The sequence below is a fragment of the Solanum stenotomum genome, chromosome 2 (assembly GCF_019186545.1).
Source record: "Solanum stenotomum isolate F172 chromosome 2, ASM1918654v1, whole genome shotgun sequence".
Lineage (NCBI taxonomy): Eukaryota > Viridiplantae > Streptophyta > Magnoliopsida > Solanales > Solanaceae > Solanum > Solanum stenotomum.
The window spans coordinates 68,969,729-68,987,153 of record NC_064283.1 but is presented as its reverse complement, the minus strand read 5'-3'; the positions used below and the strand labels follow the sequence as shown (position 1 = coordinate 68,987,153).

Below are 17,425 nucleotides of genomic sequence, written 5' to 3'. Positions count from 1 at the left end.
AATTCCCTTTTCTGAGCCGGAGAACGAAACGAACAGATCGGTGTGTTACAGAAGAAATCTACAAAAGGGTAAAAATTCTTCAGAATTAGGGTTTCCGATTTCTCTTTCTAAGTAGTTGCCGCCGGAAAATTGAACAGAGAGAAGCCATGGACGGCGTAATGTCGGCGTCGGACCAGCAGATGCTAGTTTCTTCTTTCCTCGAAATCGCCGTTGGACAAACCGCCGATACTGCCCGGCAGTTCCTCCAGGTTTCAAAATTTCTGTTTCTAGACTTGCTTAGTATGAATGCATGTGTTTTGCTTTATGTGGTTACTGATGTTAGCAGATCCGGTATTGCACTCTCCGGCTATGGCTGTGGACTAGTGTGCGATTTGAACTTTATTTTACTATATTCGAAGTGCGGGTTGTAGATGTTGGGTCCTAATTGCTTTAGGAGAGTTAAAGTTGTATGTTTTCAGCATTTTCATGTTGAGATATAGAATTAATCAATTTGAGCTTTAGTTTTTGTTCTTTGTTTTTTTTTTTTGTTGTTTAAAGATCCGAGCTTTATAAAGAAGAATTTATTTGTAAAAAGAAGATTCGAGCTCTGTAAAGGCGAATTTTGGCTGTTAATGGCTTCGGAGTGATGCCATTATAGCTCTATGGCACAAAAAAAATAGCTTTAAATGGTAGAAGTTGGATCAGATGTTCTTTTATTTCGTTCTTGACTTGCAAGTCTATGAAATATTTTTATTTTGAATTAGATTATGGCTTTTGGCTCATAGAAAGAACTGTGTTAACAGTTTGAGTGCATACAGATTTGGAATTTGGAACAATAATTCAATGATCCTACCATTTATAATGACAATGGTTGGATAAATTTCGCACCTCTGGGGCACTAGTCAAGGATGAATATGTAGTTGAGGTGCACGCGACCTTCCGGACATAACCATTATGAAAGAAAAATTAGCATCTTTGGGGCCTAGTATATTATGATGTATGCCCAATTTTACGTTCTATCTTTATATTGTTCCTAAAACATGAGATGGTATGAAGAGTTTAAGTAGTAGCATTTTATACATCAAGGGAGTTTTAAACAAAGTGGAGGTACATAAGTCTCAAAGCCATCTCATACAGCATATGGAAAGTGATTGGAACGTAACCCAAACATCACATACAAATTCTGAAAAATGTTATTAGTTTAAAAAGAAATAAAAAATGAGATGGTGTGAAAATTATGGAGGTTTTATGAATTTAGGGATTTCTTTTTGTTTGGCACATGTTCAGCATTTAGGAAAGGAGGTGGGTGAGAGTTGTACATTGGATTTTATACTTTTTTGAGCCGTTGTCAATTGTGCTCTTCCCTTTTGTTGGACCTTCTGATTCTACATCACACATAAGTTAATTTTGTCTAGCTTTGCCGGCAACTTATTTTGTGATCGTTTTAGTTGTTGGGTATGAGGATATATTTATCTTGTTTATTGGTTATAACACGAGTCAATGGGTGGAAAATAAGCAGATAATTAAATGCCGAGTAGGTACTGATGGCATTGACCTTTCCTTTATTTTGGCTCTTGTAGCATCTTGTTTTCATCAGGGGCCTATGCAGAATATTGAGTTATGGTGCAATTGGAATTGACAATTTTTCTTCATTTTGGTAATTTTTAGAGCCTAGTTTCTAAATGGTGGAGATTGTAAATATTGTGTGCGTGCAGGCAACAAGCTGGAAGCTTGATGAAGCAATTCAGCTTTTCTACATAGGAAATGAGAGTGGGGCAGCAGCATTTTTTAACTCTCCACAGTTGGGGAATGATGCACTTCTTGGTGATCCAAGCTTGAGGTATTTTAAATATAGATACCCTGTGATCTTTCTATTTTAGTTATTGTTTTGTCCTTTTTATTTACTATTTGTAGTTTTGCAATTTTTTTCTTGCTTATGATCCAGTGGAGTTGTAAACGACTCAGTAGACACCAATTTGGTACAAGGCGATGGAGATGATGTGCGTCCACCTTTACCTGTAAAAAGGGAAGTTCTTTATGACAATGCGGTACTTTATGGGTATGCTGTTCAACTTCTCATGCTTCTAAACTACTTTCGTTGTCTATATGTGAGAGCGTTTAGTTTTTTTCTCATTCTCCTGTTTTACTGGATGTTAACATGGTCATTTATGTCATAGATACTATCACTTTAAATTCCATGTGCTAGAAAATATGAAGAATGAGAGGTTTTAGGAACCTGTAAACACATCCAGGTGGGTTGTGGGCAATGTACACAAAAGTGTCTTACCTTCTTGACCTTTGGTTAGGAAGGGGTTTACCCTTTCGGATCCCTATGGAAAGGAGAGAAGCGGTGTTTGGTCAAGTTGTGATTTTTCCTAAATCCAATTTAAATCTAATGTTTAAAAATGCTAATAATAGTTGTAAAAATTCTTGTCTCTTATGTGAGGCATCATAAGGTCTCTCATATTGATATTTATCTATATTACTTTAAAAGTACGGAGGTCCTTAAAAATGTTGATTGAAATATTTTTCCCTTCATTAAAAGATTTTACAATAGAAAAAATTGTCATTTACTATTTTTTCTCAAATTATTATTAATATATACAAATAAATCTAAATTATAAGATGTCTATAATTAAGATTTGCCTTATATTAATTATATATTAAAATCTAGAATTTTAGGCTTGTAACCACATTATTTATGTAAATTAGCTAGAGATGACATTACCATAAAAATTTGATACCATAATTCATTTTTACTTTGCAAAGGAAAAATATTTTTTCCCATACTTAGGTAACCCCTTTCTTGGAGGAAAATGTTTTGGACATCTATGAATTAAGGATCCTTCCTCTCTACAACATCATAACATACTCAACGTAGTCCTCAAATGAAGTCTTGTTTAGGAGGAGATCATTCTCCCAATAGTTTTGTACTTTTTTTTATATTAGTCATATGTAGGTCAGTTGACCAAACCACTTTAATATATGATGAGATTTTTATAATTTCTCTTTGTTATAATTTCAAGGTTTCTTTGTTGACTTCCACACGATGCCCTCTTATTTCAATCCCAACAATATGCTCATAATTTGAATGCAATCGTATTCTAAGGGTATATCAATAGCTTGGACTAACTGATGACACAATTTGCATGACAAATCATCCAAAGTTTGAGAAATATGCTACTAACGGCTTTTAGAAAAGAAGAATACACAAAATTGTACTCGCAATCTTGATGATAATATCTTTTTTAAATATTTGTTTTGTGATTGCAATTTTTTTTTTGATATATATGTATATATATATATGTAAATTTGTGTCAAACTTCTCATTTAAATGAATATGCTAAATATACGTGCATGCACATATGCTAAACTAGTCTAGGAAAAAGTGTGTTCCCTCATTATTATAGATATCTATCACTCAGAATAATTGATGCTGCTCATAAATTAAACCTTCTATTGGTCTCTTCTTCCTCTTCATGTCTCTCTTTTCATTATTATGGTTATGATGCAATCAAGTTATACCATGAACTGTACTCATTATTCTGTCAGTGCAAACCACTCGACTATCATACCTCTTTCATAAGTGGTATGGCTCTTTCTTTCCATCTCTTGCAATATCTGGAGTGTGAGTCTGTGCAGTACATGCATTTAGATTGCTAATTGACTGTCTTGACAAAGAATACTAGTGGTTGTATGCATTGCTATTCTGTACTATTTTGCTGTTTCATTTTCTAATATTCTTTCTGAAGGATGTTTCCTCCCTTTCATTTGTACTCTTTTTTTTTTGTTTAATTGATTTTCTTTGTGTGCTTTAGTTCTTCGGGAATGGGAGGTTCATCACGTGAACCTCGTCTAGTAGTTCCCTTTCGCAACTTTGAGGAGGAAATGAAGCATCCGGGAGTCTGGGAGGCAGAGAAACGTTCTACTTCTACAGCAGATGCTGCTCAAGACAATCTTGCTTCTTTGTATCGTCCTCCTTTTGCCTTGATGTACCATGGGTCTTTTGAGAAGGTAAGTGGACCTTATCAATGGAAGATTTGCCATTCCTGCTTTAGTAAATAGTTCATTTGTTTCTGTGGTGATTTTCCTTGCTATTGTTGCTCTTGCGAGGAGTTTTCTGGATTTATACATTTGAGATTTATGCCGGGTGGGTTCTGTCAACTATTGAGTAGACAGGTGGAAGATTTATATGTTACCCAAAGAATCTTATAATGCTGTGGCATTTCAAAAGTCAAAATTAGTAATAGAAGTTATTCCCTTTACAACTAGTGATGATGATGGTTACTTGTGTTCCCTTATTCAAGTAGAGGGGTAACAAAGTAAATTGCAATGTTGTTGGTTTTGGCTTTTCAGAGATGTTAGATGTCAAATTTTCTTATTATTATGCTTCTAGCATTGCTTCTTTACTTTTTATTTTATCCTAGTTATCATATTCTTTTACTAGTAACTTGTTAAGTTTACAAGCTTTGCACGTGTGTATCACTTTAATCAATAAATGTATTTAAAAAGAACAAATTTGTTGTGTGTATATTATATTATTAAGTACAGAACTTTAAAAAATAACATTACATGGTCTACGCATCCCTCTCTTTTGTTCTTTTTTTGGTTGGTTTAAAAGTGTTTGCATTAATATAGTACGTATCAAAAAAAGAAGAGCGTTTGCATTAATATACTTATCAAAACAAAAGAGGAAGAGTGTTTGCATTAATAACTAAAAGCACCACCATGTACAATAAATATACTGAAGTAGGAAGTCTTACTAAAACAAGTGACTTTCCATAAACATCAGCCTACTATCTGAACGAAAGGGGATATTTTGAAGCGCCAAAATTCGAGAAAGTAGGATACTCTTAGGGAAGTAGGGAGTCTTACAAAAACAAGTGACTTCCCCATGAACATCAGCCTACTATCTGTACGAAATGGGATATTTTGAAGCGCCAAAATTTGAGAAAGTAGGATACTGTTAGGATCTATGAACTGGGGTCATTTGTTCTTTCTAAAAAGGAAAGACTATGTTGAATAGCAATCTTTATTAATGTTCTGGAGGGCTGTATTTGTTTTACTGCATTGAATTGATTTTTAATCCATTTGTCTTATGCCTATCAAACTGGGTGTTCTAAACTGTGGAAAAGAACAATTTTTTTTTCTTGAAATTGGTAACATGGAAAAGAACAAAATCTTGCGTCAGTGGTTGCTGTCTCTTGTTTTAACTTTTTGGGTTGTACTTCATTATGATGTTTTTTCTATGGGAGTACATTACTACTTCGCCTAGTTCCTTTGTTGGATGTTGTTACACTGAATTATATGTAATTACAGGCAAAAGATGCTGCTAGAGCGCAAAACAAATGGCTCTTGGTGAATATGCAGTCCACGCGAGAATTCAGCTCACATATGGTATATCTCTTGACATCTCCTCCTCTAAACAAAGATATTGGGAACATAGTAGCTGAGCCAATATAATCTTTTCCTAGTTATGTCTGTGACTCACTTTTGGTTTGTGTAACCTGCTTTTGAAGCTTAACCGAGACACTTGGGCTAATGAGGCTGTTGCCCAGACTATCAAAAGTAACTTCATCTTCTGGCAGGTTGGCGCTCTTCCTTTCTTTATTTCTTTCTTTTAAACTACTCCCTTTGTTTCAATTTGTTTGTCTGGTTATAACTTGGCACGGAGTTAAAGAAAGTAAAGAAAACTTCTTAATTTTATGTCTAAACCTAAAGATATGGAGAATGTACCAAAATGTCCTTCCATCTTGTGGTCTTAAGTGATATGTGGGTTGCCAAAAATGGAAAGCGTCGTTCTTTTTGAAACGGATAAAAAACGAAAGTAAGACAAACAAATTGAAATGGAGAAAATAGTTTGGTAGTCAGAATTGCATGCTGTTTTACCAGTGTGCCTCATCTTTTATGTGTAACTTAGTAGATTTGCTAGATATATCTCCAAAGGTCACTAGAGCTGTTAGAACTTCTTGTGCCGAAGTCTGTTAGAAATTTGGCTCTGTATGTTGTCATGTTAGACGACATCAATAGAATCTTTTGGTCTTGAAAGAAAGCAAAAGAACGAGAAACTATGGGTGTGTTCGGTACGAAGAAAATGTTTTCCATGGAAAATTTTGACCAACCGAACACACCCTATGTGCATACTTTTTCCACATGTAATGTTAATGTGCCTGACTAAAATGCCAGGTTTTGCTGTATCACTATCCCCTCTAGTTTGTGTTAAAGAATGACAAAAGTCCCACATCGGAGGTTAATGAGATGGGTGGACTCCTTATAAAGCTTGGGCAATCCTCCTCCCTTTGAGCTAGCTTTTGGGGTGTGAGTTAGGCCTAAGACCTAATCTAACAGTTTGAAATACATGAGCTTCTTTAGCCTTGAGCTTGGACAGGGGAAGGAAGTAGGAAAAAATATGGTTCCACACTCGCTCAAAGGAGCACATGGCATGCAGTCCTTACACTCCTGAAGGTGCCTGGGTAAATGTTTGGAATAGATTGTGGACACAATCCCAAATACATTTCTGATAACTTTGACGCCATAGCTAGCAGCTAGAGATAAGACCGCCAATGGGTATATAAGTTTGATGTTAGTCTAGCTTCCTAGTGAACCCGTAATGGACTAGCCTACATGGTAAGATGTAAAGAGTTAAAAGTTCTTGAGAGAACTTGGAAACAGTTATTAGTGTGAGCAACTTTTAACTACCAGACTAAATGGGGACCCATAAACTGTTCCATTGAGAGAGCAAAGTTTCAATTCATATATCCATGCTGAACATCTGGCCTGTAGAATCTGTGTCACAATCTTGGGTTTGTACTTGCAAGAGCTGATGGAAAAGACACAATGGATAAAGCTGGCAGTCTCCTTTGTTCTATTTGGGGTGATTTTCTGAAGGAGATACTAAATTACTGTCATTTTACTGGAAGTCCCGAAGGGCTACATTATTCTTGTCATCATATTGGCTGCATGGTTCTGAAAGTAGTAGCTTTAGTTACTTCTGTGTTTTTCCCTTCTTTTTTTTTGGTTGGAGTCGGAGTAGTTAAAAGTCTGAAAAATGTCTCTGTTTCACCCAATGTTCAGTTTGCTTGTTTGCATGCAGGTGTATGATGATACTGAGGAGGGCAGCAAAGTTTGCACGTACTACAAGTTAGATTCTATGCCTGTCGTATTGGTAATTGATCCTATAACAGGTCAGAAGATGCGTTCTTGGCGTGGAATGGTTCAGCCAGAAACTTTGCTAGAGGTTCGTTGTTGTTGTTTACCTTGTTCTACTTGCTTACATAAGTTGTAGGAGTTGAGTAACTTTGTGTGTTTATAACAATCTAATACAACTGAGGGGAACCGATATTATTATTTTCTGATGCAGGATCTCCTATCCTTCATGGATGCTAGCCCCTCAGAATATCATGTTAATCTATCTCATAAACGACCCAGAGAAACTCCTCAGGCACCTCGTCATCCTCAACCTCAACCTCAACCTCAACCTCAGCCTCAGCCTCAGAGTAAGTTTAATGTTTTTCTAATGCTGTACAAAGTAACAGGTTTCAGTTTTTGAGAAGAGCTATATATTGCAAAGGCAAAGTGAAACTTTTTAGTGAGGTGACACTCAACAACAACATACCCTGTGTAGTCCCACACAGTGGGGTCTACAAGTTCATAATATGGCCTCGAAACTCATGTAAAGAGATCATGACAGTTTTCGAAGTCTCTATGTCATTCATCTTGATTTAAACCTTATTATGCAGAGAGAGTTACATCTGCAGTCCATGTCAGCCAAGCGCATGAATGTAAAGTGCATGTATGTAGCTTACCTTCATATAGACAAAGGAGTTACTTGTCTTGACCAGCAACCACATTGGACATGTCTCAAGTTGATAACCGCCACCTCCACCCAATAAAAAATAGAAATGTATAGAAAAATATAAATAGGCCGTGCTCAATCCAGATTGAATCTCATTTATAACACTTTGTTTTGTGCAGATGAAATTGGAGAAGAGGATGAAGAACTACAACGAGCATTGGCAGCCTCTATGGAAGGTATAGAAGATTCTGGTTCAGTTGCCTCTAAAGAGACTAATGAAGCTGCCAGTGATGTTGTAAAAGAGGAGAACTTGATAAAGAAGCCTTCTTATCCACCTCTACCTGAAGAACCCAAGGGTGACAGGAACCTTCTCTGCAGAGTTGCAATTCGCTTTCCTGATGGACGCAGGCTTCAAAGGAATTTCTTACGAACCGACTCAATTAAGGTTAACCTTTATTTTAATTTCCCTGTTTACTAGAGTTGATGCCTCTCAAGTTTGGCTTGTGGTTTATTCTGATTTGACCTCCTAGATTCCAGTCTTGTAGGCTAACATGTCAGCTTTGTGCTTATAGATTTACAAATTCTTTTCAAAGAGTTCAGCATATGATAGTTACATTTACAGAAGTTGAATCTCCTGAGCCCACGAGGATACAGAGTGTTAGTTAGATTTCGTATTTATCCATATAATACAAGAAAACTAAACTGCATCTGATAAAGGCACGATATTCTTTAGTAATGTAGTGATTTCCTTGATCTTTTGACACGTTAATATGATTATTTGAAGTGCAGCCGTCTTATGATGTCTTTTCTCTTTTCAGCTGCTATGGTCCTTCTGTTCTACTCAGTTTGAGGAAGCTGAGTCGAGGCCATTCAAATTCACGCAAGCAATTCCAGGTGTATCAAAGTTTTTGGAGTTCGATAACAACATGACCTTTGAGGAATCCGGTCTTGCCAATTCTATTATTTCATTCACTTGGGAGTGAGCAATGGATTTTATTTATAGTTGCTCAGTAAGGATGTCGATGTAAGAGGGCATGTTCCTTCTGCTCGGGTGCTTTCTGCGTTATCTACTTATTTAAGATAAGAAAAGAAAAAAAAAAACAGAAAAAAGTTGCTTTCTACCTTTACTTCTTTTGCTGTATTTTGCTTTCAAATATAGTATCTTGGCTTTGAATTTGTATAAGATGGTATGAAGTTTGTACATTTTGCTAAACATGTACATAATTATGATTAGTTCTTGGTGGCTTTTAGTCTTGTCAATTTTATATCTTTACCATATATTATGATGCTATTTTTTGTTTATATCAATAGAAGAGCACATTAAATCCCCATTTCGAACAACCCTAAAGATTGTGATCCAAACCTTTAGTATCATACAAGAAATGGCTAGCTAAATACCTTAATTTTGTATAACTATGATATCAAATATTCACTGATCAAAATATGCATATGGTGGAGAAATTTCATCCATCTAAGTTACTAAATGTTATTTTCTTGTTCCTTTTTAGAGGACAGTGTTGTGCACTTGGGAAACTATAACAAAAGATAAGAATATTATGAAATAATTAGTGTGAATATTCATTACCCTATAAATAAGCCTCCCATTTTCACCTTCATAACCTACCCCATGATCTCAAATAGGTTAGGTTCCATATACATTGCAATCCCTTATATCCCTCAATATAATCCTATAAAAAATAGTGATATCACATACTCCATCACATAATACAGACTTGGAAAATACTTTAAAGGCAAAAGAAAAACTCATGTGCCTTTTCTATCAGAACAAGTTAAAAGAAAGCTTGAAACACATGGTAGAAAATTTACCAAAATCTCACTCAACTGAAAGAACAGGGTTTATTGAGTGCAAACATGATTGATTTAAAAGTTGTTGCTAAGCTTTAACTAGCATATATGAAAGTAACAACATAAATGAATATGGTAGGAAGGTTCAGAACTGGCGACGAATAATTTTACTTTAGGAGTGAAACATCCATTTTCCACTGTAAACAACTATCTCGATACAGCAGGGTAAGAGAGTGGGGGTCTTATGTCATCATAGTTCATATATCCCACCTCTTCTTCGCGCGGAACATCAAAGATGAAGATGTAATGTCATCTTGAGGCACTTGAAGCATAAACTGTACTTTCATCTTCATGGGAGCTGTCTTTGCTTTTCCGCTTTCCTCGCCAACCTAAACAAACAGAAGAACATGATATGAAAATCCATGCTGAAGACTACGATTTCAAAGAAAATGATGCATCATTCAATCATATGTACTCCTTATAGAGTGAGCAATTAGGGCAATGCACAGTTTCGTATTCTTTCCATTTTGTTATGCATCCAATCATTAGATAAATAAGCATCTGTATACTATAAGATTATCACACAACATTGTTAGTGCCTCTTTTTCTTTATTTCCTGTCATCAGGATCAATATGTCAAATGGATGAAACCATATCAGGATCTTGATCATAAGCTAAAATATTCAGTATCGTGACAAATGTGCAGCGGCCAGAGTACGTGGAAAAGACGAAAGAAATAATGGGGTTATCAGGTTCCATACAATAAGATGAAACCAAAAAGAATCACATGAGACAATCATAAAGTAAAAGAATCTTTTAACATATGAGTGTGAGATCTGCATATCATTGACAAACCACTGCAATAAACATACTTGGGGGGCGGGGCTGTTCCAATAAACATTCTTCAGAACTGATTAAATACAAAGGTGTATACCTCATCTTAAGACGTTAGATTTTTTTTGACTGTGGGGTTTATTTACATAGAGAGAAAGAGACTTTCCTTTTTGATTGTTTCTACCTTTAATTATTGTCATAGTGTTCACGCTAGTTTCCCTCTAGACATTAAGAACAAAAACTTACAAAAAAGGGCAAGTAAAACTTCAATTGTTAAAAAAATAACTAATTTGAAGAAATGAAAGGAACATGTCAAAGCTATCAATGTACTTTTTTGATAAGGGCTGTCAATGAACTTGAAGATAACTACCAAGGCAAATTAAAGCAGCATAGCAATTAAAGCTCAAAAAGCAGTTTGTCCCCATTTGTGAAAGGGTTGCCAACAAAACTTACCCAAAGAGATGCCCACCCAAGTCGCACTTCCGAATCATAACCAGCTTTAAACTTGAAGTCTTTTCCAATATTGTGTTTATAGACAGTGCTCCAGTAGTTTGTGTCCAAATTATACCAGTAGCTGACCCCAGAAAAAAATTATATCAATAGAAGAACATCCATTAAATCTCAATTTTTTTCTAAAAATGTGTTAGCAGTTAAAAGAATCAAGTTCATGGATACAAAACTTATGGAAATCGATGGTAAATGTTGTATATCCATGAATTTCACAAAGGAGCTGATATATTCAACAATCTGCAGTTGTAATCATGAGAGGAACTTTTAAACTTGGAGCTATATTTCCATATTAAGAAAAAATGTATTATTATGTCTATACGACGCTGCGTGAATCAGGCAGTGTAATAGCAGTTCCCACCCTTATGGTATATTCAGGAAAATAAAGTTTCATTATCCGAACTCCAGAATAATCTCACTATAACAGTTTCTAATCAATCAGTGACATCTGATATATAGTACATTTTCTTTTGTAAGTAAACAAAAGGTACTAATGTTAGATATGATATGCATATGCATAGGAAAATCATAATCTACCAAACAAACATTGAGGTTAAATGGAGATAGAGAGTGGGGACATCACCTCAACTTGTCTGAAGGACCGAATTGACGCTTGAAGGTAAATGACATTGCATTTGAAGGCAAGGAAATGCTAGGAATAAATGTCATTTGCTCATCCTGAAACATAGGAATGGTCAACTCCAAATATAGATTCAAATGTAGAGAGAAACTTCCAAACCATATAAATTACGGAATCAGATGCTGCAAGTCTTTAAGATAATCAATTTTGGTGTGCATTCTAGATACACAGAGACAGAAGAACTGAGGTGATCAATTGAATCAAAAAGAACATGCAGACCTATTCAAAGAGAATGCAAAGGAAAAAGTTTCAGAAAAATACAAAACTAAAAAAAAAATATTTAATCTGATTTACAGCATAAGTTTCAGCAACAAATATTGTTATTTCAGACACCATCAATTTCTACCACAGGTTGTCGATTTAAAGAGAGGGGAAAAACAGATAAACAGCTATGAGAATCCAAAAGATGATTTTGCCACTCTAGATATATGATATAATTCTCTTTTCACCTATTATCTATTTCTGTTTTTTGTTTATTTTTCTTTTAAGTTACTAAACACTAAAAAGGGCAATTACATTAAAGTGAAACATGAAACAAATCCTTCATAAAACAATAAAACATAATGCAAATTTAGTATTGTCACATGTTGGTTTACTAAATTTGCTTCACTTCACATGTTCAGCCTAAGAAATATGCTTCATGTGCTCTCCTTTCAAGAGTAATAGACCACCTTGTGTGTATCTAAGAGAGAGAGATAGAGCATTTCATCTGGTGTACAACTAAATACCAAATGATATAAAACAGTGACCAACAGCTTAACAGCCAAGAAAGAACTCAAGAAAAGCATAAAGGACTGGACATCTGCAATCCAATAAAAGTTGGGTCAAAACAAAATGAACAAGTAGCGAAAAAGAAACTACCTTAAAGCAGTATCTCAGATCCAAAGCTTCATCCTTGTATTTTGCAGTACAAACTCCATTCATGATTTGGCCTTTGAGGATTCCATTCACTGATAGTATTCTCTTAGCTTGTTCCTCCTCCTCCTCCTCCTCTTTCTCCTCTAGTGAAACTTCACCTAAAGGAAATCTGATGGTTGCTCTTGGCTGCAGCAGGATGATTATAGAATGAATGAGACAAAAATGGTAGATAAAGCACAGATAGAGCCAAACTCAGGTGCCAGTCTTCGTCAAACATAAGATACTAATAGCATTCTGAAAATGTAAGCTTTCTCATCACTGTCCAAACAGAAAGGTAAGATTTTATTGTATAGCACAACTGCACAACAATATACGATGCTATATCTATCAGTAATGAAGTGCCAATCAATATGTTTAGACACGAGCTTAAGAAGCCGTAAGTACTGTAAGCTCAGTTTACATTCCCTGTAGTCTTCTCAAAGGTAAATCAGGAACCATAGTCAATATTATAAACCTACAGAATGTCGATAATATCTTCAACAGTTATTTTTCTCAAAGATAACATTGAATCCGAATCGAAAACTGTACATAGAGATACGGTCATACCTTGCCAATTGCTGGAACAGCAGAAGACAACTCAAACTTGTAAGCTGGACCTGCCAGATCAGCTACCATTGCCAGTTCTCCTTGTTGCGACTAGTATGACCAAAAGAAGTGTGAGTGAGAAGTGGTATAGTACACATAAAGCATGAAAACAGAAGCAATCATATCACATACTAGATAGTAATACGGAGACTGAAGCAACACATAAACGAGTCAAAGTGTCACATGTATTTCTAGAAAACTAGAGTTTAATAATGATCATGCAACATCAATTGGCAATAAACTTGCCAATAACTTCAGCACAATTTAGGTTCACAACAGGATGGCACATAAAAGATAGGAAAGAAAGCATGTGTATCTTTATATGTGCCAAGTTCATCAAACTCTGTATTGTCTACTTCCTCCACCCCATTTTGTATGATGGTGTTTGACTGGATTAGGAGTTCAGGTTATAACAACAACAACATACCCAATGTAATCTCACATAGTGGGATCTGAGAGGGTAGAGTGTACGCAGACCTTACCCCTACCTCAGAGGTGAGGTAGAGAGGTTGATACCGATAGACTCTCAGCTCAAGACAAAACAATTTTAGAAAAAGATGTATGGAAGTACAAAAGACGATAGAAAATAACAAAAAACAACAAATAGTAGCAGAACAGTACTACAACAATAATTCTAAAATCAAACTACACAAAACAACAGATAGTAAGGGCAACAAGACAATACACCCCTACTTACTTGTATAGATGCACTCCTACCTACTCACCTTCCACCCTAGTTCATGTCATCCACACCTTCCTAAATTACAATGTGGAGTTGCACAAGAAAATAAGATAATCAAGATACAGAGTTTCTATACTGATTAAAGCTTGCACCAGATGGGAAATGGGAAAAGCATGAGACAGTGCAAGTGGGGGATTTGGGCTAGTCTCCCACCTCACATTCATACACAAATCAATAAGCCAAAACAAATGTACTCCGTTTATCCCCTTTTTTTTTTAATAATCGAGAAATCCGTCTGGAACCAACCTTTACGGCCAACTGTAGCATTCTAAACTAGGGGATGATGGGACCTCCCCTCTACCCTTCTCAACTATATACTCGACTTAGTTTGCTTGACACAAGGCTTGAACGCATAAACTTGAACTTGTGACCTAAGACACAAGTCTCTCAACCTTTGTCAAGTGAGCTAACCCTTGGGGACCCATTTATATGACACTAATACAGTTTAAGGAGTCATGTTTTCTTTTACTTCGACTTTTTTGAAACATTTCCTAAATATAATCATAATAAATCATGACTTACATTACTTCATAGATAATTTTCAACTATGTATCTTAAATTTCAAAAATATTGACACATAAATCTGCCGATATCGGATGGAACAGTGACAGTATAAAATTAGACAAATAAAAGGTCAAACTGTACTGCATACAAAATCACATAAATATAAACACCCCTACAGAACAAGTGTTACACAAAGCAGTAAAGCTCAGACCTTCACAACACATGCAGTATTGAAATGCAAACCAGAAGTCAATTAAGGAGCATCAATATATTTAAGATTTGGTGAGGCAAGCAATGTACTCTTTGATTAGGATTTATAAAGCAAAAGGGCAGCCCAATGCACTAAACATCCCCCGTTCACGCAGGGTCCGGCAAAGCATTTTCTAACAATGTTCAGCTATAAAAATCATAACTTAGATTGCCTTTTTAGTTTCCAAGTAAACATTTCAAAAATAATTAGAACCCATACTCTATTTTCAGAGACTACTCCACAGGATAGTGGTAATGTCTGTGTACACACTACCCTCCCAAACCCCACTTGTTGGATTATACTGAGTATGTTGTTGTATTCTATTTTCACAGAAAATTAGAAACCAAATAAAGGTCAAGCTACACAGAATTCAAAACTCCATAATCAAAATACAAACACCAATACTCAGTACCCACAAAAAAGTATTACATAAAGCAGTATAACTTCACACCTTTACTTCATGAACAGCCTTAAACTGCAAACCAGGAGCCACATCAAACGAGGCATTGACAAGAGCATTCTTCTCTTCAATATCATAATGAAGTGACAAATACTTCGAAGTTAACGCCAATTGAGGATCCGATAGCTCACCCTTACCATTATTCTGAAACGAAAACTTTAACTTCGCTAAACTATCCAGCACTTTGCATGAAATTCTGTGGAAGAATACAGAGCTATCGCTGTCAAACTCCGTCGTCACTCTTATCTTCGGCCGTTGCCGGAACCATACCGCTGGAACAAATCCACCACCGGTAGTCACCGGCGGTGATTCCGGTGGAGATGAAGGTGGTGCTGAGACAATTAAGGAGTTAGGGTTTGGTGGGGATTTCAATTCCAATTTGGATTCCGCCATTAGAAAATGAAAATTTTGTAGAAATTTTGTGCTTTTTGTATGAGAGAGAGTAGAGAGGGGAGAGTGGACTTAATTTTAGGCGGAAATGTATATGAAGATTTATTTCTATTTATTACCTTCTTCTACGAGCTATTTAACATTCTATTTCGACGGTCGGTATCTATTGTTTTATACTCCCGAATGTGACAACATTTGATCGGATACGGTGTTAAAAAATAAATGAAGACTTTGAAATGTTTACCAAATTATCCCTTCAAAAATAGTCATATTAAAAAGTAGACTGACTTTTCTCATAAGTGTATTTGGGTACTATCTTTAAGATTATGTAGGACCAACAAGGGTAAAAGAGGAATTGCACCTTTAAATACTTATCATATAAGTAAATGTGATATTCTTTCTGGGACTGACCAAAAAGAAAATGGTGCCACATAAAATGGAACGAAGGAAGTAATGTATAGTTATAGTAGTTAAATAGTATCTCATTCGATAACAATATTCTAATATTGTATAGTGCCCAACACTCTCTTATATGCTTTCTCTTTGATAACAATGTTCTACTCTTATGTAATAGTCATACAACGAATCTTGAGAAGCAAAAGTTCTTTGTGGAAAGAAGTAAGATATTGTATTGTGTTGTGTTGTATTAGTATTATATTTTTTTTTATTCACTATATTATTTGAATAGATGGTATTGTTCTTCGTAATTACATAATGTCATGTATCAATAATTTAAAGAATAAACTTACAAGAAAAATAGGATATGAGATAAAGTTATTGTTGAAAGGAAGGGTAAAAGATAAAATGATGGAAATAAAAAAATTAAGGTAACACAATAACATTAAATTTGTTATATAAATTGACTTTTCATTGTTAACTAGTGATGAATTTAACGATACAATACAATAAATAAATTTTAGTATTCTATTTTATGTTTTGATACCCTAGATAGGTTGTTATTATATTTGAAATTTATGGACTAAATTGTTTACTAAAAATTGTTCAACCAAACATGATAAAATTGAAAGACTTAATACATAATCAACCACTTAAACTTATTAGAATATTTCATACACTCAAACTAAGTCATATTCCAATTGAATATCTCAACTCCTAATTAAGTGTTATAATTATTTAATCAATAGAAAAAAGTGTTACAATTAGACACTTTGGGTTCAAATTTTGAATGAACCTTTTTGTATGTGTCCTCATTTGTCTGTTTGGTAATTAAGTTAACCACATAAAATATGTTGTCTCATTTAATTATATGTATCTGTCTCAATAAGCCACATAACCTCAGACATTTTCTACCTAAGGTTGATGCGTACAATTAAATGAGATGTCATATTTCATGTGGTTAATTTAACCACTTTATAGACGAATGAAAATACACAAATATTTTTTATACAAAAATGTCTAATTGAAACACTTTATTAAAAATTGAAGTGTTTAATTGAAACATAACTTAATTTGAGTGTCTAAATAAAATATTCTAACAAAATTATGGAGTTGGCCATGTATTAAGCAAAAAATGGAGTATATTTTCCTCCATGCCAATTACACACCCGACATTATTTGGGTAATTGAATAAAAAAACACTACACAATTATTGAGTTCCCACATTATTATTATTATCATAATTACACACAATCTAATCTCACAAATGAAATTTGAAAAGAATAATGTATGCTCACATGAGTCACACCTTATTTGTATCTTGTACACTACATCAAAATTGATTTATAGTGGTAATTAATTGACGACAATAATTTAATAGTCGCAGTTCACAATATATGTTTTTAGAGGCAACTACTGGTGACAATTACATTTTCACACTCTTTGTAAATGCCAAAACCTATACCAATAACGGATTCAATAACAATTAACTAATGCCGGTAAATACTTTACCACTCTTTATTAATATGTTGGATTCGAAAGAATCAGGGATTCATGCAAAAGTTTACAATTATAAATCATATTGATAAATCAGATGACACAAAAAGTTATACTAAAAG

At 34.8% G+C, this 17,425-nt stretch overlaps 2 protein-coding genes across 2 annotated transcripts; one reads left to right on the top strand and one right to left on the bottom strand.

The window, feature by feature from the left end:
* LOC125857117 (plant UBX domain-containing protein 7) lies at positions 1-9,034 on the top strand. Its single transcript, XM_049536789.1, has 10 exons — positions 1-248; positions 1,695-1,819; positions 1,925-2,038; positions 3,798-3,993; positions 5,299-5,376; positions 5,499-5,567; positions 7,073-7,216; positions 7,340-7,475; positions 7,954-8,219; positions 8,593-9,034. The coding sequence occupies exons 1-10, from the start codon at positions 147-149 to the stop codon at positions 8,755-8,757; spliced, it is 1,395 nt and encodes a 464-aa protein (XP_049392746.1). The 5' UTR covers positions 1-146; the 3' UTR covers positions 8,758-9,034.
* A 555-nt stretch (positions 9,035-9,589) lies between these two features.
* LOC125857118 (outer envelope pore protein 37, chloroplastic) lies at positions 9,590-15,586 on the bottom strand. Its single transcript, XM_049536790.1, has 6 exons — positions 15,012-15,586; positions 13,026-13,115; positions 12,423-12,605; positions 11,505-11,599; positions 10,868-10,988; positions 9,590-9,969 (listed from the first exon to the last, which is right to left on the bottom strand). The coding sequence occupies exons 1-6, from the start codon at positions 15,411-15,413 to the stop codon at positions 9,838-9,840; spliced, it is 1,023 nt and encodes a 340-aa protein (XP_049392747.1). The 5' UTR covers positions 15,414-15,586; the 3' UTR covers positions 9,590-9,837.
* Positions 15,587-17,425: the final 1,839 nt, after the last annotated feature.

Coding starts and splice junctions, on each gene's coding strand:
- LOC125857117 (XM_049536789.1), top strand. CDS start 147: ATGGACGGCGTAATGTCGGCGTCGGACCAGCAGATGCTAGTTTCTTCT. Junction 249..1,694: donor CTGCCCGGCAGTTCCTCCAG/GTTTCAAAATTT, acceptor GTGTGCGTGCAG/GCAACAAGCTGGAAGCTTGA. Junction 7,217..7,339: donor AGCCAGAAACTTTGCTAGAG/GTTCGTTGTTGT, acceptor TTTCTGATGCAG/GATCTCCTATCCTTCATGGA.
- LOC125857118 (XM_049536790.1), bottom strand. CDS start 15,413: ATGGCGGAATCCAAATTGGAATTGAAATCCCCACCAAACCCTAACTCC. Junction 12,606..13,025: donor CTGTTCCAGCAATTGGCAAG/GTATGACCGTAT, acceptor ATCCTGCTGCAG/CCAAGAGCAACCATCAGATT. Junction 9,970..10,867: donor TTGGGTGGGCATCTCTTTGG/GTAAGTTTTGTT, acceptor CTGTTTGTTTAG/GTTGGCGAGGAAAGCGGAAA.